The following is a 24,153-nucleotide window of genomic DNA, read 5'->3' on the forward strand; positions in this document are numbered from 1 at the left end:
TTGCCCGTTGTATCCATTTCACGTGTTCAACTATTATTTAATTTAAACAACAAATTTATTTTTTTATCTCATGCGCGGATCGGTTGGCACTTTCTAAATTTCGTTGTACACGTGACAATGACAAATAAAGATCTATTCTATTCTATTCTAACTCGCTTTCGAGCATTAACGTTCCAAATTGATTCAAACCGTAATAGCGCTTTATTGCTTCACGTCTTTTATTATCTAATAAAATTTCAATCAGATTTCATTTGGCTGGTGATGATTGTAAATATACATGGATTATTTATCTCGCATTAACGACTAAACATAAACGCCGCTTTCACTTGACATGCTGCTTGATTGAAACACCGCCACCTGTGGTGAAACAAGAGAAATACAAGTTACAAAAGAGCCACGTTCTGACGTCACGTGTGTTATGGAAACGCTAGTGGTCTTTTTGCTCAGCTGCCACAGCATGCAGTCGCGAACCATCACAGTGTCTGTGATGCATGTTTAACACATTTGCCTTTCGTTTTTGCAGGCTCCGCGATGAAAAGCAAAGCCTCCAAATCGGATGGCCTCAAATCCAAAAAGCCACAGGTGGAGCAAAGAGCTGGTGGGGAGAACTCCGGTTCCACTTTGTCGGCTAAACTACGGGACAAGAAGGATGCAGAAGCGTGCAAAAAAGGTGGCTGCATTCATTTCCTGTGCTTGCTATTGTCTGTCTGCTGGTGTCTGTGTTGACGAGGTCTCCTCTCTTTCAATTCCACAGGGATTCAGAAGAAAAGTGCACATGGAAGCATACTCCACTACATCTACAAGCACACTTTGGGACAAAGTGTTCAGACTCAAATGAGACAGGTAAGGCGCTGCTGTCAAATTCAAATACAAGTTGTCGTTTGGGTTAGTAGGAGTGAGAGAACCTCTTTTTATCATGGATGCAACCACTTCATTTGAGGAGCATAGTACACAGTTAACTGGGCCGCTGTCAGTCACATGATATGTTGGGAAACTTTCATTTTCAGTGTCTCCAAGAGCCTTTTGTCCGCTCGCTCTCTTCGTACCATTACCACGCATCAAAGCTTCCCTTCGACCGGCGAGTCACCTGCCTGGAGTGGCATCCCACCAATCCCAGCACATTGGTAGTGGGCTCCAAGGGTGGCGACATCGAGATGTGGGACTTCAAGCTCCGCGAGCAGAAGATGTTCATCAGAGGGGTGAGCTCGCTCTCAGCGAGCGCTTGGGCTTGGCTCGGCTTGATAGCCCCGTTGCTGCGTCTCTGTTCAGATGGGGGCCGGAGACTCGGTAACAGATATGAGGTTGAACCCTTTTAAGCCCACTCAGCTGTTCACCTCATCTATGGGGGGTACGACGTCCCTCAGAGATTTCAATGGGACCACTCTCACAGTGTTTGCCTGCACAGATACCTTCAAGTAAGACCACAGTCTGCTTGTATTGGATCAAGCGCACGCAGCGAGGGTCATGAAGGTTTTTTTTTCCATCAGTCTTCTTCAGAAGTGGTCCTTTTTGTCTCAAGGAGACAGAATGCACCCCCCATAGAGAGAGAGAGAGAGAGATTCAGTCATTTGCATAGCAGCCAATCCCAAACACGCTGCCTCCCCTCCATCCAAAAAAAAAAAAGCCAGTAATCAGAAGCTCATTCTGGTGACCTTGTCTGTAACAGTCTCAACTAAACAGAAGTGAGGCAGAAGACATCTTTCCATAATACGTCCTGCCCAACGTTTGTGTTTGTGCGCGTAGAATGGCGCCGGAGACTTCATCGGAGGGATGAAGTTTTGTCCCAGCGATCTTTCCAGGGTGTACGTGGCCTCTGGTGAGGGCACGCTGACCCTGCAGAGCTTTGAAGGCCTCACAGCCACCATTTTATCCAGAACGGAAGATTGTGGCCACGAACACCACAACGTATGGTGAGAAAAGTGCGGAGAAGACTGATGGAAAATGCCAGCCCTCATTTAGCTAAGATATTTTGGGAACAGTTGAATACAGGCATCATTTGACGAGTCAACATTCTACTCCCAGTTTCTGGTACTGCTGTGTGGACGTCTCCATCAGCCGCCAGATGCTTGTGACTGGAGACAACGTTGGAAATCTACTGCTGCTGGGTTTAGATGGCCAGAAGGTATGTCAGCCCTTTTTTTTTTTTTTCCCTTTCACCATTTTTACAATCATACTTTTTGTTTTCTTTCAATATTGCAGATTTTCAGTAATAAATTACACAAAGCCAAAGTGACCCACGCAGAGTTCAACCCACGCTGTGATTGGCTGCTTGCGACGGCGTCAGTGGACCACACAGTGAAGCTGTGGGACCTGAGAAACATGAAGGACAAGAAGAGCTTTCTTCATGACATGCCTCACGAGAAGGCTATCAACTCAGGTCTTCTGACAAATTCACATGCAAGGGATTTTTTATTTATTTTTTTAACATCCCTGCGCATGATCCTTTCTTGCATCTTCACAGCCTATTTCCATCCCTCGGACTGCTCCAAGTTGCTCACGACCGATCAGTACAACGAGATCCGTGTGTATTCATCCTCCGATTGGGCCAAGCCTCAACAAATCATCCAGCATCCACATAGACATTTCCAACACATCACACCCATCAAGGTTGGTTGTCTCATAAAGTCCAAGAATTCATGCCTGATCCGAGTCGGGGGAAGCAAAAAAAAAAAAAAAAGTACCCAGCCAAACTGGTTTTGTCAACGTTTCCACAGGCTACGTGGCATCCTGTGTATGACCTCATTGTGGTGGGTCGTTACCCTGATGACAGGATCTGTCAGGACGACCAGAGAACTATTGACATCTTTGATTCCAACACAGCAGAACTTGTGTGCCAATTGTACGATCCCAATGTTGGAGGAATCAAATCTGTGAGTAGAACCAAGCGCAGTCGATTTGCCGACCAAATTTCCCGAAGGATTTCTTATTCACTAAGCGCGACTGCTCCAATTTTGCCCTCGTCCAAATACTTGCCGCAAGCATTACACGCTACAGTCGGCGTTTGAGAGCGCACGCTATGACGGAACGATAATTGCAGTGCTTTGGAACACCTTTTACTGGCATCGTGCAAAGGGGCTTTCTATTTGGCATCATCATCATGTAATTATCAACACAGCCAAATTTTTCTTGTCGATGCCTCACCCTGCATGAACTCTTTTTTTTTTTCAGCTCGATTTACTTTTTAATTAAATTTTAAAATCACATGTATAAAGAAAAAAAAAAAACCAACAGATTCAAGTCCATTGTGGTGTGGAAGGTAAATATGTACTCAAGAAGTATTCATGTTTTTCAGATCAATAAATTCAATCCAATGGGAGATGTGATTGGCTCTGGAATGGGTAAGGTGATAGATAAAGGGCAAGGTTTTTGCTTTGGATGCTCTGAAAAGCCCCGTGTCTGCGGCACAGGTGTAACAGTGGTAGTTTGGGACCAAGACGAATCATTGTTCGCCGACGACAACAGGCCGCAAGAGGAAACATCTACCTCGGCCGCCGGGCGAGCGATAAGGGGTCATCAGCAGCGGCCCACCAGAAGCAGGAGAAGTGGCGTGGAGCCGAGCAAGCTCAAGAAAAAAGGCCTTTCGGCCCAAACGACCACCAAGACTAAGTGCACGAAGCGCACAAGAAAACAGTGAAGTGCACTGCAGCCTGTGGAGGATATATTTTGCTTACTTCCTCTTATGTGTTTTTAATTCAACATTTTGCAGATGTTGTTGTTTTCTACTCAACTGTAATAAAGTGTTATTGTTTACTTGTGTTCCCTTTTCATATTTCCTATGAGAAAAACCAAAACAAACGTGACATGAAGTCTATTAAGTCTCACGTATGAGCTAATTTTGGCGTCATTTTGGCTTCTCGAGAAAAAGGCAAGAGCCAATTCCTGGAGCGTCACGTTATGTTCCAATCCTATAAGAGCCCATAAGAAATGAATGGATCGACGTCGATAAAGTGGCAGAAATAGACTGACAAAGGCCTGGTGGATGATTTGAGCCTTTCCTGGTTGAGAGGTGCTTTGTTAAAGCCCGGATTGCTTGCCAACCGACCAACCGAGCGAACCAACGCAAAGCTGTCAACGGATGAGTGAGTCATCATCGTAATTTCAACTGTGTGCGGGAAAACACCTCTTGAGGAAGGATTTTTTTTTTTTTTTTCCCTTTTTCATGCACTCATCACAATGAAATGTTGGCAACGTCTTCTGGAAGAATTTCATTGCATTTCAGTTTGGGGGAAATGTGACTTACTGTACACATGTCAATGTTTGTAAACATATTGCCAAAGAGCAGAAAAAAGATGATGCTAAAAGATGTTTTCTATCTGACTCTATTGAATTTCATTTTGCTGCTTTTATTTTGTGCTCTTGTACATTTCCTACGAGTTTCTCACGATATTTCTTTCTACTTTTGTCACTGCTGCTTTTATTGACTCATTGGTCTATTTTTTTAGCGTTGCATGTCACACAAAGAAAGCAATTTTTTTTTCAATTTTAATTTAGCTTGTTTTACTGTACCGTAATTTTCGGACTATAAGTCGCGTTTTTTTTTTCATAGTTTGGGTGGGGGGGCGACTTATACTCAGGAGCGACTTATATACATATATATGGGGTTTTTTTTCACTTTTTTGGGCATTTTATGGGTGGTGAGACTTATACTCCGGTGCGACTTATAGTCCGAAAATTACGGTGATGGTTCTTGTCTTTTTGTTGTGATCTGCGGGGGGGCTTTCACTCAACACAGATTTTAGTATCTCCTTTTCTTAATTTTCCGTGTATTTGATTCAAATAATAAAAATAATGTACATGTTGTACATAATGTACAGATTTTTGTATAATCTATCATTTGAATGTACATTTGTGTCATTAGTGTATTTTTGTTCCAAATTACAGCCATTGTTCCCAAGCAGCAGGCATGAGTTAATTTGCGTTGTCGTCTATATCTGAACTTGCATCGAACCGGTTTGACGAGTTTGCCAGCATTGACGCTACGAGCGTGTGCGAGGAGTGAGCTATGAGTGAGTGTCGAGCGCACCTGAAGAGCAGTGAAGACCCGCACTTGGCTCACATGAGCGTCCATCTTCAAAGTCATGGCAACCCACAGCGTCATCTCCAGAGAGGACCTCATTTGTCCTCAGTGTACGGAAATCTACTGCTACCCGGTTCTTCTCCAGTGCGGACATAACGTTTGCAAACTTTGCCTGCAACAGTTCTGGGAATGGAAAAAATGTCAAGAGTGTCCGGTGTGTCAGGCCGTCTGCACTCCCAAAAGGCCTCCCATCAATTTGGCGCTGAAGATCGCAGCGGATCAGTACCACACGCAGAACGTGAGGGGAGACCGCTGCGTGCTTCACGAGGAGAAGCTGAGCATTTATTGTCAGAATGACGAGGAGCCCATTTGCCTGCTGTGCCAAATGTCCAAACAGCACAAGATCCACGAGTGCTGTCCGCTGGATGAAGCCGCCAAGCAGAAGAAGGTACAAAATAGAATGTCGCACGCGGAATTAGGCCGAAAGTTAGGGACGATGGAATCGATTGCAAACGTATGGTCTTCTTTGTAATGACGTTTGATCGAGAGGAGCTCACCTTTGAAATTCGGGATGTGCTCCGTGTCGCAGTGTCAGCAGCAGGTCGAAACAGAGAGGCTGGAAGAGTGACAAAAATTCAGATTGGATTCCATTCTTTTGGAAAATCACAGCTATTTGCAGCGCTCATGTTATAAACATCATGGAATGAAAGTGAGGGAAAATGGCATCTTCCTATAATTGGACGATGGATCACTCATTGAAACGTCAATTTCAAAATTGCCAAACCGGCTAAAACGAAAAGTGACAAAAACTATTACCACCCGAAAGCCATGTATGACGAAGAAGAAGAGTGTACTGAAAGATAAACAAATGTCCTGTTTGTGTGAATATGTCAGGAAGAAATATCAGGCAAGCTGGAGTCTCTCAAGAAGACGCTGCGGACTCTGAACAAGACGAGAGAGAGCTGGGAAAGGACCAGAACATTTATACAGGTTGCCATTACAGCACACACACTTGTTCCCTTTGATGTTCACGTTTTAACGCCGCCGCCGCCGCCATCTCTTTACAGACGCAAGCGGACGAAAACAACCGAACTATCAGGGAGGAGTTCCAAAAGTTGCACTTGTTCCTTTTCAATGAGGAAGAGTCCAGACTCCAGGCGCTGGCACAGGAAGTGGAAGTGAAGGTCAAAGTGATGAGCCTCAAGTTGGATTCCATTGAGAACCAGATCAAGAGCCTGGCGGCGGTCATCAGCTGCACAGAGACAAGACTGAAGGGACAGCATTTAGCCTTCTTGTTGGTACGCACAAACGCACTGAAACTGTTTTTTTTCCTCAAAACACTTCATTGTGGTTTCAAATGTCTCGTCTTTCCTCCGCAGGATTACAAAGACACCAAAAAGAAGTGAGTGCGGCCAAGTGCCCGACACATGTTGCTGTGCTTCCATAGTCCACGTGATGACTCTTTTTGTTTCGGTAGGCTCAAATGCAATATCAGAGAACCGGAAATCATCCGAGACATCTTGATCAACTGCGCCGCGCATCAGGCGTCACTTAAATTTCGCGTATGGAAGAAGATGGAGGGCCTCGTGAAATGTGGTGAGTCAATCAAATGGGGAAACACAAATCGGAACAATGGCTAACATAGTTCATCGTTGACATGGCTCACGGGGTAGAGTAACCTGAAGGTTGTGAGTTTGAACCTTAACCCTTGCCATGTTGTCCACCAAAATGAGCTAACTCTGATAAACCCTGGAGGAACTTTCCTCACAGCAAAGTATGAATGCATCTATTTGTTGGTTTGGCCTTTTGAAAATCATCCAGCGCCCATCGCCTTGGATCCAAACACAGCCCAGGCCAACTTGGAGATTTCCGAGGAGTTGACCTGCGTCCAGTACAGCAGTCAGCGGACGCTCCCGGACAATCCGGAACGCTGCACGGGCGGGGTGTGCGTGCTGGGAGCCGGCGGCTTTGTGTCCGGGAAACATAGCTGGACGGTGGATGTGAGTCAGGGGAAAGACTGGTACATCGGCGTGGTCCGAGAGTCCATCCAAAGGAAGGGGGCCATGTCTCTCAAGCCGTCCGAAGGGGTCTGGATCATCGGAGGGATTATAGGGGAGGTCCTGTGGGCTCAGACTTCGCCTCGCACCAAACTGGACTGGAAGTGTAAGGCCAACAGGATTACGGTGGAGCTGGACTACGACAAAGGGAAGGTGGTGTTCATCAACGCTGCGGATGGAAAGATTATTTTCATCTTTAAAGACAAGTTCACCGAGAGGATCTTCCCCTATTTCTCCACCGGGATTCATGACGAGGGCAGCGGATCCTTCCCCCTCACCGTCTGTCCTCAGACCGTCAGACTGGCCATCTTAGATAAGTGAAGACAGTCTTCCCTCTGTACATTCATCCAGCCATCCCTCCATCATCGCTTTTAAATCATCATCAACCATGTATCCCTCTCTCCCTCCCTCCCTCCATCCATCAATACATCCATATATCAATCCAGCCATCTGCCCATCCATGTCTGCTGATCTGGAATCCATCCACTGATCCATCTATCCATACAGGCAATTTGGATTGGTCTATCAGCCAACCATGCATGTTTTTGGGGAACATGGAAAGAACCCAGAGGAAACCCACACAGCCACGGGGAGACTCCACACATGAAAGCTGGAGTCGGGATGGAACTCTGACCATATCTACAAGATGCCGATGATTCCAATTTCATGTACAGCTCATTACACAAGTGCTTTGCTCGTCAAACTTGGCTGAAACAAGTTCTGCTCTGCTCAACCAATGGGAGGGAGGATGGGAAAAAATGATGCGGCGGTTCAACCGCACGCACACAGACACTGCGCTGAATGTGAAAATACAAGTTGCAAAAGAAAAGCCTCCCTCAGCATTGTCAGACCTGGATTGCTGTCAACAGCTATCACAATGTTGTAAATCATGCCAGACTCGTTTCTTGGACGTGTCTATTAGCATGCTTGTGGTTTTGATTCCCACTGTGGAGTGCAATCAAATACATTAGCCAGCTAAATGTTTTACAATTCAAACGCGAGACATTTTGGTTTTCGGAAAAATATACGCTCGTTATATGTTCACCAATAAAAATGGATTTTGAAATCATGAATTGCGTCGTGTCATATTTGTTCTTGGACGTCGTGATGAACATTTCATTGGTTACTTTGTTTTCATTTTTGTCTGCTGAAGATCAAGTCATGTATGCCGTCATGGTGGCCTTTGAGACTCTGTTGGAAAACACTTGGTCATTTTTAGCGCGGCTCGGCAATGTGATGGCACCGGTCCAAACCGACAGTCTGACTGCCAAAAGAGGCTTGATTTATTTTTATAGTCAATTTATTATAATAACAAATAATTGTCAATTTCTTCACATGCCAAGACACAAAGTCACCGTACCTGGAGAAAACCTGAACACAAAACCTCAGAACCGGCATTGGAGTCCAATGTGGTGCAATTATGAGGAAGAAATAATGAGAGAGAAAAAAAGGATTATATCGTTTATGGGGTTACAATTCAAAATGTCAAACTTAAAAAAGATGCTTTTAAAAATTCTGATCTTCTATCAAGTATTAATCTCACACCAGTAGGGAGGCGTCCAGTGTGGTGGAATTATGAGAAGAAAAATGATAATATAGTTTATGGGGAAACAATTCAGAATTTCAAACTAAAAAAAAATATGGATTAAAAATCACGATTTTCCTTTCAACTATTATCAATAGCAAGGAAACACAGCAAACCGGTTGGCTAACTGGAAGGACTCGTTCGACTCACACGAGTTTTATTCTGAAACAGTGAAAGGCGGAAGTGACTGAGCGAGCCGTGTTGACATCACGGAGGCGAATTTGTTCCCGATAATTGCTGATCTTTTTAATTGCTAGATTTTTATATATATATATTTTTTTTGGTAGGTACCCGAATTGGGCAGCTTTTTTGCTCATTCGTTGAACGCCCACTCGGGAATGTCCTGTTGCTGTTCACGACACAACCCCGCATAGGCGCCATTTTTCGAAACTCCCTAATCAATTTGCTTTTGAAATTTGAAAATGAGAAGAAGGTTCGTCGTGTCCGTTGTCGCGGTGTCCTACTGCTGCATCTCTTTGGTGTGCGGGACACTCTCCAAAACGGATTTGAAGAAGTCGCACAAAGTTGAACGCGAAAATGAGGTGAGGAACGTTTACCTTGTTCACATCACACTTGGAGGAGCGGCGCGCGTTGCTTTCGAATGGAATGAAAAAGTCGACATTATTTGCCAAAACATTTCAAAGGCACGAAGTAAGCACGTGTTCTTCCGCCAAGCAGTGTACGGCAACAACAAAGTGTCAAATGTCTGAACCGTCGCTTTTTTGTTTGGTTTGTTTTTACTATGTAATGTTGAATGGTGAATCTACGCATGCGCACTTAGAATTCAGCATTTTTCCAAATGAAGTAGACTCTGGTTTTAAGAGGATTGTTTTTATAGATTTACCGCTGACGTCGGCAAATTCAACCTTTTTGGGGATGACGCCACATTTGTGGTTTAACTGGATTGTCGGTTGGTGTGTCCCCAGTCGTCCCCAGCATCAGAGAGCGTGTTGGAGAGGGGACTGGTGAAAACATCGGTTCATTGGAAGGATGTCGTGAGGGAAGAGAAAAGATATTGGACGCACATCCGGAAGACTTTTAAAGGACAAGTGATTGGTTATGTCACACCCGTAAGTCTTGAGCAATGAGACCTTCCCTCGCAATAATTCCCTGATGTAAAATACGCTCTCTCCATAGTGGAATTCCCACGGTTATGACATCGCCAAGCTGTTTGGTCCCAAACTGACCTCGGTGTCTCCGGTGTGGCTTCAACTTCGCCGACGAGGGAGCGAGCGCTTCGAAGTCACCGGGCTTCACGACCATGACACGAGTACACGGCTGGCTCTTTCTTCTTTTCTTTCGTCGTTTTGATCTGATGAAATGCTTGCATCTTTCCAGGCTGGGTCCAAGCGGTGCGCAAGTCCAACAATCAAGTGAAGATCGGTGAGTACGGCAGAGCAGATCGAGGCCTAGGCCTGCCTGCCTGTCTGCCTGCTTGCCTTTGCCCCAGATAAAGACGCAGTGTTGTTTTGTGGCCAGTGCCCAGGCTGCTGTTTGACGGCTGGTCCTATCAGGACTACATGAGCGTGCTGTCCAGTGAAGATGAGATTGAGGAGCTGGGAATGGAGCTGGTGGAGGTTGCAAAGGTAAACTAGCGCAGAGTCCACTGCAGTTGACCACCAGGTGGACCTTGTGTTTTTTGTCTGCTACTGCAGGCGGAGGGATTTGATGGCTTCACCTTGGAGCTGTGGAGCCAGCTGGCAGGCAACAAAAGGCAGTGAGTCCATCATGGGGCGAGAGCTTTTGAACTTGGGAATGGCAGCAAAATGGCCCAATGTGTGTCCAACAGGGAACTGGTGCATTTGGTGACGCACACGTGCGAAACGTTGAAGGCCAACCGATTCAATTGCATCCTTGTCATTCCCCCTGCCGTGACGAGGTAAGTGAAGCTCGCCGGACGAGTTCAACGTCCGCCGTGACCGTGCTGACCCACCGCGTGTGGAATTTGTGCCCCGATTAGCGCCGGCCAGCCCGGCATGTTCGACAGGAAAGAGTTTGAGCAACTTGCCCCAATAGTGGACGGCTTCAGCCTCATGACGTACGACTACTCCAGCGGTCCCAAGTAAGGATAATGGGATCGATGGTGATCCTAGCTGGAATTCTAAAAGAATTTAGTTGGAGTCAATGAGAAAATGGTGACCAGTCGCAGTACTAGCCAAATAAATTGATGGTGTCTGTCTGTCGTCAGGGCGGGCCCGAGTTCCCCCTTGTCGTGGGTGAACGACTGCATCATGCAGCTGGCCCCCAAGAAAGAGTGGAGGTCCAAAATTCTGCTTGGGCTCAATTTATACGGCCTGGACTTTGGGAGCCAGAAAACAGAGCCCCTTCTTGGGGGGAGGTGAGCGGCATCCTACTTGTCTTTTATTGGGATGAAGTGTTCATGCGCAACCGTTGGCAGGTACATCGACCTTTTGTGGGAACACAAGCCCAAAATCGTCTGGGATGACTTCAACGGAGAGCACCATTTTACCTACAAGAGGTAAGTAAGTAGGGCTGTCATTTTCCGATGAGTCACGCTTGACTTCCATCCCGACACTCGGACTGATCTGCCCTTTCTTTGTTTCCAAAGCGACGGAGTAAAACATGTGGTGTACTATCCGTCATTGAAGGTAAAACTTGATGAAATATACTTTGATTACCGTAATTTTCGGACTATAAGTCGCACCAGCCATAAAATGCCCAAAAAAGTGAAAAAAAAAACATATATATGTATATAAGTCGCTCCTGAGTATAAGTCGCCCCCCCACCCAAACTATGAAAAAAAAACGTGACTTGTAGTCTGAAAATTACGGTACTTTCTGAATGTTCATTCCAATTTGTGGTCATGGTTCTATGTTGAATCGGATACTCTAACTTTCCAGTCGCTGTATGTGAGGATCGCTCTGGCTAAAAAACTGGGGACTGGAATCTCCTTGTGGGAACTGGGACAAGGACTGGACTACTTCTATGACCTCCTTTGAGCCCTCAGCTCATGGATTGTTAATTGTAGCACAAAGCTGCTGAAAGGATTTAATGGTTGATTGGGACAGAGAAAATGCAAAGTTACTGCAAATACATCAATGGGTGAAGTTCCGTGAAGAAAGGAGAAGCGTGTCGAGCAGGACATGTATGAATAATACGATAGTATTACCTTCACGGAGACAAGGTGCTGCATAAATGATGGATTTGATGTGCAAGTGCATCGAGTTTGCTCACAGAATAAATTCATCTTTGATGCCAAATGGGACTCAGCTCATCTCACTTGGCGCTAGCAAGCAGAATTAAATTGTTGACGGCAAGCCAGGTGGACTGCACGTTCTGACCGGTTATCAGGTGTCTGTCGGCGACCACGTGCACGGCGTCCTCTTGGCTCGCTGCGAAACCAAATTCGATAGAAGGTTTTCCCGAAGAAGTTTGGAAAAAAATACGCCATCGAGACATCGGCTAGGACGAAGCTGCACTCGCCTGTGTATGAGCCACCGCTGTCCTTCACAAAGTCTTCTACGATTAAAGGCAGGTTGGCAAAGTCCGGCCTCCGCACCAGCTCAAACACCGACGGCTTCAGCGGCAGCAACAAACACATTTAAATTGACATTGCACAATTTTCCAACGTGCCGCTTCTTGAACATACCCCGGTCAAACTGTAGCCGTCCAAGAGCCACCGGTTCCCCTCGGTGGCAGAGCAAAGAGCCGACACTCCCTGTCCGACAGCACACACGGCTTCTGCGCACATCGACACTTCACTAGCATGCACACGTTTATTTGGTCACAAGAGTTTGACAACTCGACTCACTCTCCTGAGAGATGAAGTGGGAGAGAATACGGTGCAGAGAGCCGCTGTGGGCCAGGTCCACGGGGGCTCCCGGGCAGTCGGGAATGAGCAGAGACTGGTATCGAGCCCCTATTCAAAAATCAATCGATAAACCACAGCGTGCCAAACTAATTGACAAAAGTAGTGCCTCTCACCATCGATGGATTCAAGTTTGGCAGGAGTTGCGTAAGGTTTCATGTTAAAGTCCTGCAGCCACCTGGAGGTGCTGTCATCCACCCCGACAAAATCCATTGGCTTCCCCTTGAATGAAACAGACAACTTAGGTTAGTGCAGTGCTTCTCAAATAGTGGGGCGCGGTGCTATTCCTGGGGGGGCGCGTGTGACCCTGGGGAACAGGCTTTTTTTTTGGCAGTACTAGAATAACGTGTAATTGCGCGTTTACTACAGCAGGGGGCAGTGGCGCTCTCATTGTTACTTCTGTCACGTTTGCGACAGTGCAACATTTTACGACTTACAAGACAAGTTAGGATAGTCACGGTGGGGAGGGGGGGGGCGCAAATAGATTTCTTCTTGCTAGGGGGGGGCGTAACAGAAAATAATTGAGAAGCACTGGGTTAGTGACATTGCTCAATGTGTTCTTCTGGAATACCTTCTAGTTTGATTTGTTGAAGGTTGAACACAATTAAAAAAATAAACAGGACTAAAATTAGCATTGTCATTGTAGTTTTTTTTAAAGGAGAATTAAGAGAAGCCATACATCTAGGATAAATATAATATGACGTTTTAATTTGTATATTTGAGTCCAGTTTGAGCAGATTTTTTTTTTTTAAATAGGAAAAGGAGACTTACCCCAGGCGTTGCTGTCTGGAGGTTAAACACAGAAGAGCAAAGATTGAAACACTGCTGGAAAGACTTTGCAGAAACTCCTAGCGACCACGGAAAATAAAACACAAGTTACAACATTCATGCATGAAGTGCAATTGAAATAATAATTGCAATTAAAACGAAGAGCTTGTCAAACATACCTTGAGGAGCGGCACTCAACACAATCAAACACGTCGGCTTTGCAGACATTTTCCAATCTTATATTTGCCCGCTTGTGCTTAAATCGATGACATAATGTTGTCGCAATCAAATGTCGATTTGCTCGCGTCAAACAGGAAGTTCCGCGAGGGTCAGCTGACCATAACATCCGCCGGAAGACCTTCACAATAAAATCTCGAGTTGCTAAATCGAAAAACTGCATTCTTTCTTATACTCACCAGAGGGCGTTAATACCGTTTTTCACACAACGTGGTAGAATCGTGACAAATATTGAAAAGAATTGAAATATTTTTTTTTTATTTCAAAAAGCGAATCATTTGTTATTTTTAATTGATGTAACTATAGTCACATAACCTATAGTCCATTCATTTCACGATTTTAATTCAGTTATTTCGAATGGAAACTAATGAGAAATGAATAAAAAGGATTGTGCAATTGGAAAAAAAATCACAAAATGAACGCAGGACTAAATAAAGAAAGGAATAAAGAATGGAATGAAGAACATCACACAGGCCATCATTTCCATACCTGTGCTCTCAAATATTTGAAATGTGACTCATGAACCAATCCATAACAGCAGCATTCAAATAATACAATGCCTTTTATTGATGTTCATGCTAATTGGTTTTATTGTTGCTATTTCCGATATATTACGTAGTTAACTAAACTTTGCGGCACACCAAGAGCAGCAGTACACAACGCGTAGCAAGCTTGCATTTCCTGCATCATCCTTATTCTCCATCGTGAAGTGCTGCCCAGCAGCTCAACTTTAAAAGTGCAAGCTTGTTATTTGAAAGCCTATTTCAAAAGTGCAACATCAGTAGGGATCATTTTTCAGATTTTGATGAAGGCAGCAAGTAAACATCATCCCAAACAGCTGCAATTCAAGATACAAACAAAGTGTTAGTTCAATACTGAAAATACTTTTGGATGGAAATGGATTTTTTTTCACCTGTAAAAGTGCAATCACCATGCCCAGTGCGCCAAGAATAGACAGCTGACTGAGAATGAACTCCTCCAATTTCATGACGCAGCCTCCCTGGTATCACAACACATTTAGAAGATTGTCAATTGGTGTCAGACACGTGTGCCCACCTCCGCTTTGTAAACATTGGAGGGATGCTCGCTGATGCCGCAGAGGCTGCTGGGTGTTTTACAGCAGCTGTCAGGAACAAGCTGGCCGTCTCGCGCGGCGGCCCGGATCCAAATGCTGTCTTTCCAGTCGGAGGAGCTGTTACTGCCGCAGCACTGGAACTGAAAGGGAACATTTCAACCAGATGGAGTGTGTAGATCTTCTACAATATGGCCACACCTCTTGATGGAGCTTGTCCACGGCTTGTGTGACGCTGTCCTCCCCGGCTTGTTGGTATTTGTGCTGCATGGTCACCTTCAAGTTTTGCCTCAGCTCCTCATCCAGCTGTGACGACAATGACACAAGCGGCGGGCGCGTTGGCACGAGTTCATTTAAAGTTGACCTTTCATATCAACCTGTGACAGATCAAGTACAATCTCACAGATGACATTTATGTATTAAGAGGGTTCTTTAGTTACAAGCAAAAAAACGTTTTCATTTCTGAGCTCATTTGATTGTTTCTTGTTTGATATTGGAAACTCTCAAGATGAAAAACACTATCATCAAGTATTTCACTTTGTGTCTTGAGAATCAACAACGGACGACTTTCACCTCTTTCACGAAACGACGGACATATTTGAACGTTTTTTTTGGTTATGAAATTCAAATATATTGAGATGCACTTGCAAAATACATCAAGTGGCAGCAGATTACCTTTTGGCAGAAAGGGAAACACTGGAGCAGGAAAAGGGGGGAACAAAGAAGGAATGTGTGAGAAGGCTCAATTCAAATGATGGTGACAAAGAGAAAACCACCTGACTTCTTCTCAACTTGTAGTGGCATTGAAAAATAATCAGTCACGCTGGATTTGGATTTATAGGGCCGACAGCACAAAGAAACACACGCAAAAAAGTAAGAGTTTACCTCTTGGTATTTCATGTATGCCAAGACACCTGCGATGACTTCCAGCAGAAAAACACACAGCAACAGCACCAAGTACTGCAAGAGATATTGAAAAGGACAAATGTCAATCACATACGTATTGTAGTGCTGGTGAAATTGGTTTGACTGACTCAAGGCGGGAGCCTTTCAAAAAGGTTGCTAACTCCCGGCTGAGCACACGCGCTCCGACATGTCTTCGCATATGATATGAAATATTTTCAGCAAGTTGTTCCCGTTGTCATAGTCCTAAAGTCGGTGGGTTTGCTTCTCCGTTTACGCAACACGTACGGCTGCCTGTGCATGTCTGCCTCACGCGGATGCTTGCCATGCTCCTCATTCCTTTAACCTTAGCCAAAATCTAAAAATGTCAACTCTTGAGGACCCGCGCCATGTGACCTGGCACGTCACACTGCAGCTCCATTCGGCGTGGGCCGTTCCAGTGAGCTGCACAAGGTGACTCAGGCTTAACTTTCAAAGCCACCCCAGATCAGCATGAGCAGGTGGAAGCAGAATCTTCAACGGGACATTCTTTGTGTAGACAATGAACTTTTTTTTTTTTTTTTTTTTGGCCTCACCACAATCAAAAGCCTCTTCATCTCCCCCAGAGTGGCGCAGCATCCGATGATGCCGGTGACGACCACAACGGCCCCGGCGACAATGAGGACGTAAGCGGATGCTGTGTAGAAGTTGGAGTTCAGCAGACTTATGTAGTCCCTCTTTTCCACCAAAGTCCAAACGCCCACGGCCAACACCGCACCCCCTGCCACCTGAGGCAACAAACCACTCGATTCATTTGTCATGAGGTTGTTCTTTGACCAAGTCCAAATACAAACTAAATTTCTATCTGCATCCTCCTTTTGTGACAAATTCCAAAAGAAGTGTAGTGTTCTGGTTTTCAATGACAAATATCCGCATTGCTTTTGTAACTTACCCAAAAAAGAATGTTAAACATGAGGAGCATGTACTTCAGACATATGATCCCACATTTGTTGGAGTTTTCCCTCCGAGTTTCCATTCTGAAAAACATTTCAAGAATAATAGGACCGGCAAATTTGACAAATGACCGGTGGCTTCAAACAATATTTGCATCAGAGCCTATTAGAGCCGACATTGGATCCACTGTGATATTTATTATGCAAAGTGCACATCCAGTACAGCATCTGATCTAATGTGTCTTTGAAGCAAACATTTAATAGTCTCCGTCTAGCAACTAAAAATTATTACATGCAATGAAATCAAATGAGTTGTGATAAGAGTTTATTTCAAGTGTAATATTGTATGATGTCTATTCCTCATTGAGTAAACGTGAAGAATGAAACTTCCCAAACTTGCAAGGAGTGAGCAGGAGTAGCTCACTAATGAAATCAAATATGTGATACTTGACAGCTTGTGTCACGTGACATGCAGCAATAACATAGCTACTGGCGCTGAAGCCAAATTTAACTCCTCAGGCGGCACTACTTAAGATAAAAGAACACCCTACAAAATGAACGACTTCACATCTCAGAAGTGGTAAACCTACAAACAAACCAAAATAGAACTCTTCCTGCCCTTAAACCAAGTGCACATGCCTGCATGCATTGGGGGGGGTCATGCAAAAGTCTCCTGGAGATTTAGTTTGAACAACGGTGTCATGCAAAAAGTGCTCAAGCCAGGCCAAAAGTGTCCCACCTGATTGAAGATTTCCGTGGCAATGCCTTGCAAGAGCCCACTCAGCCCGCTGTTGTGCTTCTGGCTGTCAAAGTCATGTGTCCGATTGCCCAGCCGACACCAGTTCGCCCCCCCCCCCCAATGGCCTCTCCCACATCAAGTGAGTGTGGAGCGTGGAGGGAACCTACTCAAACATACTGGGTGGGACAAGTGGGCTCAACACAACTGTATCGAACGCAATTAAGACCTTGTAAAAGTGTACAAATTGGACAGTAAAGTCAACTTTAATTGGGAAGTGACCAAACTGACAAACGGAAGCCGTTGGACCTTTTTCAAACATTTGTCCTTTTCTAATTATACACAGCAACGTCTTGGTAGAGCGCACTTTGTCAGGGAAGGACTATCTTCACGTTGTCCATCGAGCCGGGCAACCAACTTTCTGAAATCAAGCAAAAGTGACGTCCATCCACACACTTTTCTCAGGAGGACATTTGGACTCCCTTCTGTAGTCAATTTGTCATTCAAGTCAAGCAAGCGTCTTCCCTACCTTTGGCAATTGACTCTATATGATGCCTTTGAATGGTTTGCTTTTTTCTGCTCATGGCTTCAGCGGGCTTCGGCGGAGTACACGCAATTAGTGGCTTTCTTTCTGCCTCAGTGGGCCGCACAGACTGGTAGAAAGTTGTGCCCTACCACTGACCCTCTCTTCTGCAAATCTTCTTCCATATTTGGATTCTGAAAGGAGTTTAGCGGAAGGTCGTTAGCGGTATGAGTTGACACCGTCCGCAAAGGGCGACTTGAGACAAAGCAAACCCGGTGCTCTGCAGACATTTATTCTGCTGCGTGTGCAAGAAATGACACTCGTTGAATTGGAATTGGTGGATGACAAAGTCAAAGTCTGCTTTATTTTGAAAGCCACGGCATTTCAATCCAAGGATCCCGGGTGTACGTTGCCTTTTGTTGAATATAGCACAAGGCATGAATAGTAGCCATCCATAAGGCAGGATAAATGTCTTTTCAAGCTAAGGTATCAGTCGAGCGGAATTCAAAGAGTAACAAGCCGCAGAATGCGATGATGAGCGGGAGACGGACGGGAAAGAGCCACCGAGCCGTTCCCGCACTTATCTTAGGGTGGAATATCGCTGATGAGTCCATGCAGTGTCAAAGTCTTCACTGAGGTCATAGGTTAGAGGCAGGGGAGAAAGGAGCGGGCATGGATGACTAACCCTCTTCTTTGTCAGCTGGGCATCTTTGTCGTCTCGCAGTCTTTTATTCATATCCCTGCGGAGAAGAAGCATTTGCCTGACATTCGAACTTATGTTAAAAAGGAGCAAGCGCAAGAGTGACACCAGGCCTCCTCGCAAAATGTTGCGTCGGTCGTGTTCATACAACAAAGGTGTACTTATTGCGCTGTGGGTCCAATTTGGCTCCCTTTCATTTGATTTACCTCAACAAACCAAGTTGCCTCAGGAGACTCTCCTTCTCTTTCTGTATGTTTCGTGACACGTGAGTCACATTTCTGTGGTGAGACAAGAAATGCTCAAAGATAAGATTTGACTGAAATGTTCTACGGTAAGAGTCCTAAATGTCGGCTTACTGCTGTCTGTCCACTTGCTCCTGGGCGGCGCTGAGCTGCAGCTGGGTCAACTGAAGCACGGCAGCCTGCAGCTGCCGGCTGCTCCGCTCCGCCTGCTCTCGCAGCTGAACGTTGAGGCTGCGCAGCTCCTGGTTCTGTTGCTTGATGTTTGCCTGTTCGTAGACCAGCTGTTGCATTCTGCTCTCCAGCTTGGTGCAAAGACAAATTCTCTTGAGGGCTTTCCCAGCAGGAGGATCAGCGAGACCGTCGCTACCAACCTGTTTCTGTCTGCTCAAGGTTATCTCCAACTCGTGGTCACGCAACTTCAACTCTTCCTCAATTTGGATGCCTCTCTGCTTTTCTTTGATGCTCTCCTGTTTTCAATTGAATTCCATGGTGAAAATAATGTTCCCTGTTGTGGACACCCGTTGTTTTCTTTCCATCCATTTGCCGAGAATGATCCGAGTCGACTTTTCGTGACGTCGCCTTTTGCTATTTGTGTTCTTCTCTCGTGCCCGTTTGAGTGAATAAATACGATCAAAAGGGCAGAGTTATGTTGACTTTGGAACGCATTAACATTTTTAACACAGCCTCATCTGTACCTGAGCCAGGCGTTTCTCCCGTTCCTCTCGGATTTGGCTTTCCATCTCCTCATATATGGAGCGAACAAATTGATGGTGCTCACTCTCCCGTCTAAAGTTGCAGGGAATGTTAAAAGTCCGCCACAAAGCACAACGTGAGCAAACGTATTTGTGTGGCACCTGCGCAACGCTTGTTCCAGGCTGTCTCTCTCGCTGATGGAATCTTGCAGGTGTGTGACGGCGTGCAGCAAGATGCCTTCCAGGAGCTTGAGCAGCTCTGGCTGCTCTCTCTGCAACTCACACCACAGAGAACAAAGCTCCTGTTGACTGACACACAACAGCAAAACAAAGTGGCACTTCACAAGATTGTCGTCACAACAGCGTCGTTGTGAGTTTGGTACCGTAACTAACACACGTGATTAAAATGGCGTTCCCACCTGTCCGAGACTTTGTCAATCCCCAGCTCGTTCAGTATGTCGCTAAGTCTCATTGTAGCAGCATCCTCCGACCAGTCTGCCTGGTCCGTCTCTTTCCCTGCGAGCTCTTGGCTCTGCTCCACTGTGTCTTTTGTCCCCATCAGCTCACCTGCACCAAGCAAGACACTTGTTTGAGCGCCATATTCCCCCAGAACTGTCATGCCAGAGTGCAGCATGCGCACCAAGTCCTGCGCTGAACTCCAGTGGTGTAACGAAGCCATTGCACTGGCGGTCCAGACTATCGAAAACGCTCTCGAGCTGTTCAGGCGACAGAGGCAGCTCCATCTGGAGCCTCTGAGGAAAGGATGCGGACGGAGATTGACCATGAGGAGTTGCCTTCCGTTGTGCCGCACTCACCTGCATGTCGCGCTTTGTGATGAAGCCTTTGCCCTCTTTGTCGCACAACGCAAACAGCTGCTTGGCCTTGCCCATGGTCTCGGACTGCGGGCTTGCTGCCTTTCTCAGGGTGGGAGAACCGACTGGGCTGCGACCCTTGCTCAGTCGGGGGGTCCCTGGTGACAGACTCTGAGGTCGTGGGCTTACAGGTACAGCCTCGCCACTGCCTTGACCTTCCAGCACTTCCCCATCACTCAGCCACTTGGACATACTGTAGCTTATGCCGGAAAAGAAAAATGAGTCGATCAGCACGTGAGCATCAAACCGCCTTTGCTTTAATCATTCGTTTATTTCAGTTTCAACAAGGTGGCTGATCCATAGTAACAGTTGTACTCACTTTTTTGTTGCTGCTGCAGCAGCAGCTTAGCTCACAGGTTCTCCCTCCCTTGTCAAACAAGAAGCTCTGCTGGGAACACGCGCATTATCTCCAGCTGCTCTGTCAAACTTGTCTTCACTCACGTCTGCACTGTAAACATGACTCCATGTCATAATCCGAAAATTATTAGAACATTATTTTAATAGATTCTAATCAAACTTGAACGGGACTCCTTCGGAAACAGGCTGTTGGGAAATAACGATCACTCAAAGTGTCATTTATACTCATGCACATCATAGGGCCAATTACAAGACTCCAAAAAGGTTTCCATAACAGAAAGGTACGGCTTACAGCAGTGACGATACACTATAAACAAACCAAGCCCAATACGGGCGATATAAGAAGTAAGGAACAGGATGGAGCCGTCCGACTTTGTTTGTACTTGAAGAGCAGGGTGGATAGCCCGCAGTGAGGAGATGCAAAACACAGTTTGTACACATTTGCATGGTTACCAACTTACAACTACCACAACTGCAGGCAAATACTCTCCCAAGGTCGTTAATCACTTATAATTACCATTTTAAATACGTCATACAATCTCAAATTCCCCTGAGGGATTTATTATTCTAATGACTTTAGATACTACATGTCGAATGTGACAACGTAAGAACCCTCTCCAAACAATGGTGTTCCCTTATCCATAAAAAAAATAAATATTTAGAGAGTGACTCCTGGTAGAACGCTGGAAAATAATCTATGAAGCCTTCATGGCTTTCTCCCAACACAAGTGATAAGATAAATTCCATCGTAAAAACTATGTCAACAGTTTATGGAGGCTTTTAGAGTACAGGCAGGGGAACTTTGTCAGTTGTTTTCTCACAGAAAGGGATTACGGTTAATACAATAACACTTGTAACAAAATAACTTTCATTTACTCTATGTTTTGAGCAGGTTGAAAATGTCCAAGACCATCTTATTTCAAGCGTCAAAACCAAACAGCTGCCATTCTGATGCTCAGTGACGTTAGCTAAACAAGCTAACCAAAACAAACTTGCCATAATATACACAGTGTTTCAAATAATAATAATATACAAAACACGCTTAAAGTGTGGTGGAAATATGAATATTAATTGGAAATATCCTCAAATAATGCAGGTAGACTAAAGAGTATCATTTAAGACAAGTGGAAAAAAGTCCAATATTGACATACCGACAGCGTGCTGGACGGACGGACGGACGGACGCAGGTGTCCACTACCTTCGATCACTGACTTCTCGGAGCTAACCTGGCGAGTACTGCTTGTGGCCCATAGATGGCAGTAGATACCATTGCCGCGCATTTGGCTTTTACCGTAAAGTGTTTTTTAGCGGGCAGCACAAATATCTGTGCCTCTTTTCAGGTATTTTTGTGTGATATCACAAATAAATCTCATTTATTCTAAATATTACCAAAGTACGCATCATTAAGTTTAATAAGTGATAAAGACAAAAAGTGTTACACAACTATTTGAAGAATCCTTACATTGGTTATTACGGTAAAAGCTTCCGTTACCATGGAAGATACGGAAATGCGTCCATTATTGCTGAAAAGCATTTGGGGGCTAGATGTGTGTCTCCAAATCACTTCCGAAGATCACGAAGAGTTTTTGGATATCTTTATTCATTTCGAGTGTTCTCCTGGATTCTGTCGGTAAGTATATTTATGATGCCGCACGATAACAAAGGGGGAAAACAACAACAGCTAAGGGCTTAAGACGCATTTCTTCGAAGTCAAGATCCTCTGTGCAACCTGGCGATGACGAAACTGTTGTTACAATGATTGTTTGTTGAATGAGCTACTTTACGCGAGGAGAAACGCGTCCAAATCTCAATTGAGGCCATGATATAACTTTAGGATGCACGTGTAACATCTACAGCACGTTGGTTATATATTGGCGTTACATCAACTTGTAGCAGCTCATTGCACAGAACAGACGGACTCCAGTTTTTACTTTGCTGTGCTTCAACAATAATAATGGCTCCATTCCTTTCTGCAGGTCATTCAGCATGAGGAGACCTTACATCAAACAACATCCATTGTCTGCAGTGATTTTACGGACTACTTACCATCAGCAGCAAACATCTCATGTTTGAGAAAAGCACGCAGGATGTGTCTGGATCGAGACAAGAGTCGTTTCGGAAGAACTGTATGCAGCACTGTCTCGCAATGTGAATAGATCCCAGCAGTGCTTCCAGAACTTCAGCATCAATCATTCATGTGCATGTAAAAAAAACTTTCGGGGCGATGCTACAGACAAGCAACTACTCCCTGGTGCTTTTGATCCAGCTCACACTTTTGGCTTTTGACCTTTTCGTCAACTCCTTCAGTGAACTGCTGAGAGGAGCGGCCGTCATCCAGCTGGTGCTCTTCATGTAAGTTATCTTATGTATACATATATTTTTTTCCACGTAACTTTAAACCCATTAAGTGTGGATAGACATTTCATTTGGTCTCGCATTGTTTACTTTTGTAGTCAAATGTATTTATTATTATACAACTGTTATGCTAAATCACTCCACCGCAAAATGGACACACGTGTACTCCGTAATTGCATAGAACGTGATTTTGTGGTTCTTTTATTTTTCGATGTACTGTGGTGGTGTTGTTTGTTTTGTTAGTACCTCCAACTTATCTCAAAAGCTTTTTGCAGCATCCAGGACATCGCCATCTTGTTCAACATGATCATCATCCTGCTGATGATGTTCAACACGTACGTGTTCCAGGTGGGCCTGGTCTCTCTGCTGCTGGAGCGTTTCAAAGCTCTGCTGTTTTTCTCCGCTCTCTACCTGACCCTCAGCATCTGCCTCCACAGCTGGGTGTTGGTAAGCGCGTGAGCTCCGCGCAAACCTTTCAAGCACGCCTACAGAGTCCAAATTGTCCTCCCTCTTTTGTGTAGAATCTAAGATGGAGAGCACCTAACAGCTTTGTTTGGACGGATGGCCTTCAAGCTCTCTTTGTGTTCCAGAGGATAGGTAATTTGCCAAAGTTGTACATTTGCCCGTCTTTCCGTGCGTTCATCCGATTTCTCTCGACTTGCAGTGGCCGTCTCGTATTATTACTTGTACAAACGCACGACCGAGTACATGGGGGACCCGAGGCTCTACGTGGACTCTCTTTGGCTGCGTGAGGCCTTTGCCAGAGCTCGGCAGTAGACGCAAAAGATTGGAGCGTATTGGAGATTTCATGTTATTAAGCAAGAAATCGGTCCCTTACTCAAGAAAAGGGTGACCGCAACTCAAGCACAGAAAGCACATCACTATTTGTTTACTATTCCCAAGGGGGCAATTTGTTTAAAACTTTCCATGGGCAGGTAAACCGAGGTGACATAATGTATTAACCTGGATTGAGCCTGGTAATCTTCCATCCGTGGCCTTTGGACTGCACTCTGAATAGAGGACTGCATCAAAATACTATCATGAAGAATTATTTGAGTTATTATCCATTACATACATCTCATCATCATGACGAAACCAGGCGGCTCACCACCAGGTTTTATGGAAGCTAGGTACGAATATGTTTACATGATGCCAGTAATGATTTTGGAGTGAACTCACTCATGTCAGTGCGCATCTTTTGAATTGTCTTGTTTTTTTTAATGATTAAATATTCCTTCTGTAACCCTTGTCTAATCCATCCATAGATAATACGGCG

The 24,153-nt window shown here is 45.1% G+C and overlaps 6 protein-coding genes across 16 annotated transcripts; 4 read left to right on the top strand and 2 right to left on the bottom strand.

The window, feature by feature from the left end:
• The first annotated feature begins 367 nt into the window (after positions 1 to 367).
• ddb2 (damage-specific DNA binding protein 2) lies at positions 368 to 3,750 on the top strand. 2 transcript variants are annotated; one of them, XM_061282220.1, is made up of 10 exons: positions 368 to 670; positions 755 to 843; positions 1,008 to 1,199; positions 1,270 to 1,415; positions 2,023 to 2,122; positions 2,200 to 2,377; positions 2,462 to 2,607; positions 2,715 to 2,870; positions 3,293 to 3,338; positions 3,408 to 3,750. In XM_061282220.1, the coding sequence occupies exons 1-10, from the start codon at positions 532 to 534 to the stop codon at positions 3,632 to 3,634; spliced, it is 1,419 nt and encodes a 472-aa protein (XP_061138204.1). In that variant the 5' UTR covers positions 368 to 531; the 3' UTR covers positions 3,635 to 3,750. The 2 variants fall into 2 exon arrangements, with proteins under 2 accessions (XP_061138204.1, XP_061138203.1); XM_061282219.1 differs by lacking the exon at positions 1,270 to 1,415 and adding an exon at positions 1,744 to 1,910.
• A 1,211-nt stretch (positions 3,751 to 4,961) lies between these two features.
• Positions 4,962 to 8,147, top strand: LOC133156480 (zinc-binding protein A33-like). Of its 2 annotated transcripts, none has more exons than XM_061282222.1 (6): positions 4,962 to 5,465; positions 5,912 to 6,007; positions 6,085 to 6,315; positions 6,397 to 6,419; positions 6,495 to 6,613; positions 6,866 to 8,147. In XM_061282222.1, exons 1-6 carry the CDS (start codon positions 5,079 to 5,081, stop codon positions 7,393 to 7,395), a joined length of 1,386 nt encoding a protein of 461 aa, XP_061138206.1. In that variant the 5' UTR covers positions 4,962 to 5,078; the 3' UTR covers positions 7,396 to 8,147. The 2 variants fall into 2 exon arrangements, with proteins under 2 accessions (XP_061138206.1, XP_061138205.1); XM_061282221.1 differs by having other exon boundaries at positions 4,963 to 5,465; positions 6,839 to 8,147.
• A 670-nt stretch (positions 8,148 to 8,817) lies between these two features.
• On the top strand, positions 8,818 to 11,880 carry chid1 (chitinase domain containing 1). The gene is made up of 12 exons (XM_061282234.1): positions 8,818 to 9,201; positions 9,586 to 9,729; positions 9,797 to 9,929; positions 9,998 to 10,042; positions 10,139 to 10,245; positions 10,315 to 10,376; positions 10,449 to 10,538; positions 10,620 to 10,721; positions 10,848 to 10,997; positions 11,058 to 11,138; positions 11,229 to 11,268; positions 11,521 to 11,880. The coding sequence occupies exons 1-12, from the start codon at positions 9,082 to 9,084 to the stop codon at positions 11,617 to 11,619; spliced, it is 1,173 nt and encodes a 390-aa protein (XP_061138218.1). The 5' UTR covers positions 8,818 to 9,081; the 3' UTR covers positions 11,620 to 11,880.
• Positions 11,655 to 17,851, bottom strand: gatd1 (glutamine amidotransferase class 1 domain containing 1). 4 transcript variants are annotated; one of them, XM_061282230.1, is made up of 14 exons: positions 17,140 to 17,851; positions 16,400 to 16,484; positions 16,044 to 16,235; positions 15,451 to 15,525; positions 15,241 to 15,261; positions 14,767 to 14,871; positions 14,550 to 14,708; positions 14,407 to 14,493; positions 13,260 to 13,274; positions 12,605 to 12,710; positions 12,432 to 12,539; positions 12,270 to 12,361; positions 12,104 to 12,197; positions 11,655 to 12,012 (listed from the first exon to the last, which is right to left on the bottom strand). In XM_061282230.1, exons 2-14 carry the CDS (start codon positions 16,481 to 16,483, stop codon positions 11,897 to 11,899), a joined length of 1,254 nt encoding a protein of 417 aa, XP_061138214.1. In that variant the 5' UTR covers position 16,484; positions 17,140 to 17,851; the 3' UTR covers positions 11,655 to 11,896. The 4 variants fall into 4 exon arrangements, with proteins under 4 accessions (XP_061138214.1, XP_061138215.1, XP_061138217.1 ...); XM_061282231.1 differs by lacking the exon at positions 15,241 to 15,261; XM_061282232.1 differs by lacking the exons at positions 11,655 to 12,012; positions 12,104 to 12,197; positions 12,270 to 12,361; ... (2 more) ...; positions 13,260 to 13,274; positions 15,241 to 15,261 and adding an exon at positions 14,037 to 14,331.
• A 136-nt stretch (positions 17,852 to 17,987) lies between these two features.
• cracr2b (calcium release activated channel regulator 2B) lies at positions 17,988 to 21,762 on the bottom strand. Of its 6 annotated transcripts, none has more exons than XM_061282226.1 (11): positions 21,674 to 21,762; positions 20,485 to 20,613; positions 20,109 to 20,358; positions 19,934 to 20,045; positions 19,713 to 19,860; positions 19,456 to 19,602; positions 19,297 to 19,387; positions 18,973 to 19,068; positions 18,716 to 18,903; positions 18,566 to 18,637; positions 17,988 to 18,399 (listed from the first exon to the last, which is right to left on the bottom strand). In XM_061282226.1, exons 3-11 carry the CDS (start codon positions 20,355 to 20,357, stop codon positions 18,240 to 18,242), a joined length of 1,263 nt encoding a protein of 420 aa, XP_061138210.1. In that variant the 5' UTR covers position 20,358; positions 20,485 to 20,613; positions 21,674 to 21,762; the 3' UTR covers positions 17,988 to 18,239. The 6 variants fall into 6 exon arrangements, with proteins under 6 accessions (XP_061138210.1, XP_061138207.1, XP_061138209.1 ...); XM_061282223.1 differs by having other exon boundaries at positions 20,109 to 20,364; XM_061282225.1 differs by having other exon boundaries at positions 20,109 to 20,364; positions 20,485 to 20,550; positions 21,674 to 21,753.
• Positions 21,763 to 22,009: 247 nt separating this feature from the next.
• On the top strand, positions 22,010 to 24,120 carry tmem138 (transmembrane protein 138). The gene is made up of 5 exons (XM_061283870.1): positions 22,010 to 22,152; positions 22,499 to 22,874; positions 23,153 to 23,324; positions 23,399 to 23,474; positions 23,542 to 24,120. Exons 2-5 carry the CDS (start codon positions 22,747 to 22,749, stop codon positions 23,652 to 23,654), a joined length of 489 nt encoding a protein of 162 aa, XP_061139854.1. The 5' UTR covers positions 22,010 to 22,152; positions 22,499 to 22,746; the 3' UTR covers positions 23,655 to 24,120.
• Positions 24,121 to 24,153: the final 33 nt, after the last annotated feature.

This window comes from Syngnathus typhle, linkage group LG7, assembly GCF_033458585.1.
Source record: "Syngnathus typhle isolate RoL2023-S1 ecotype Sweden linkage group LG7, RoL_Styp_1.0, whole genome shotgun sequence".
Lineage (NCBI taxonomy): Eukaryota > Metazoa > Chordata > Actinopteri > Syngnathiformes > Syngnathidae > Syngnathus > Syngnathus typhle.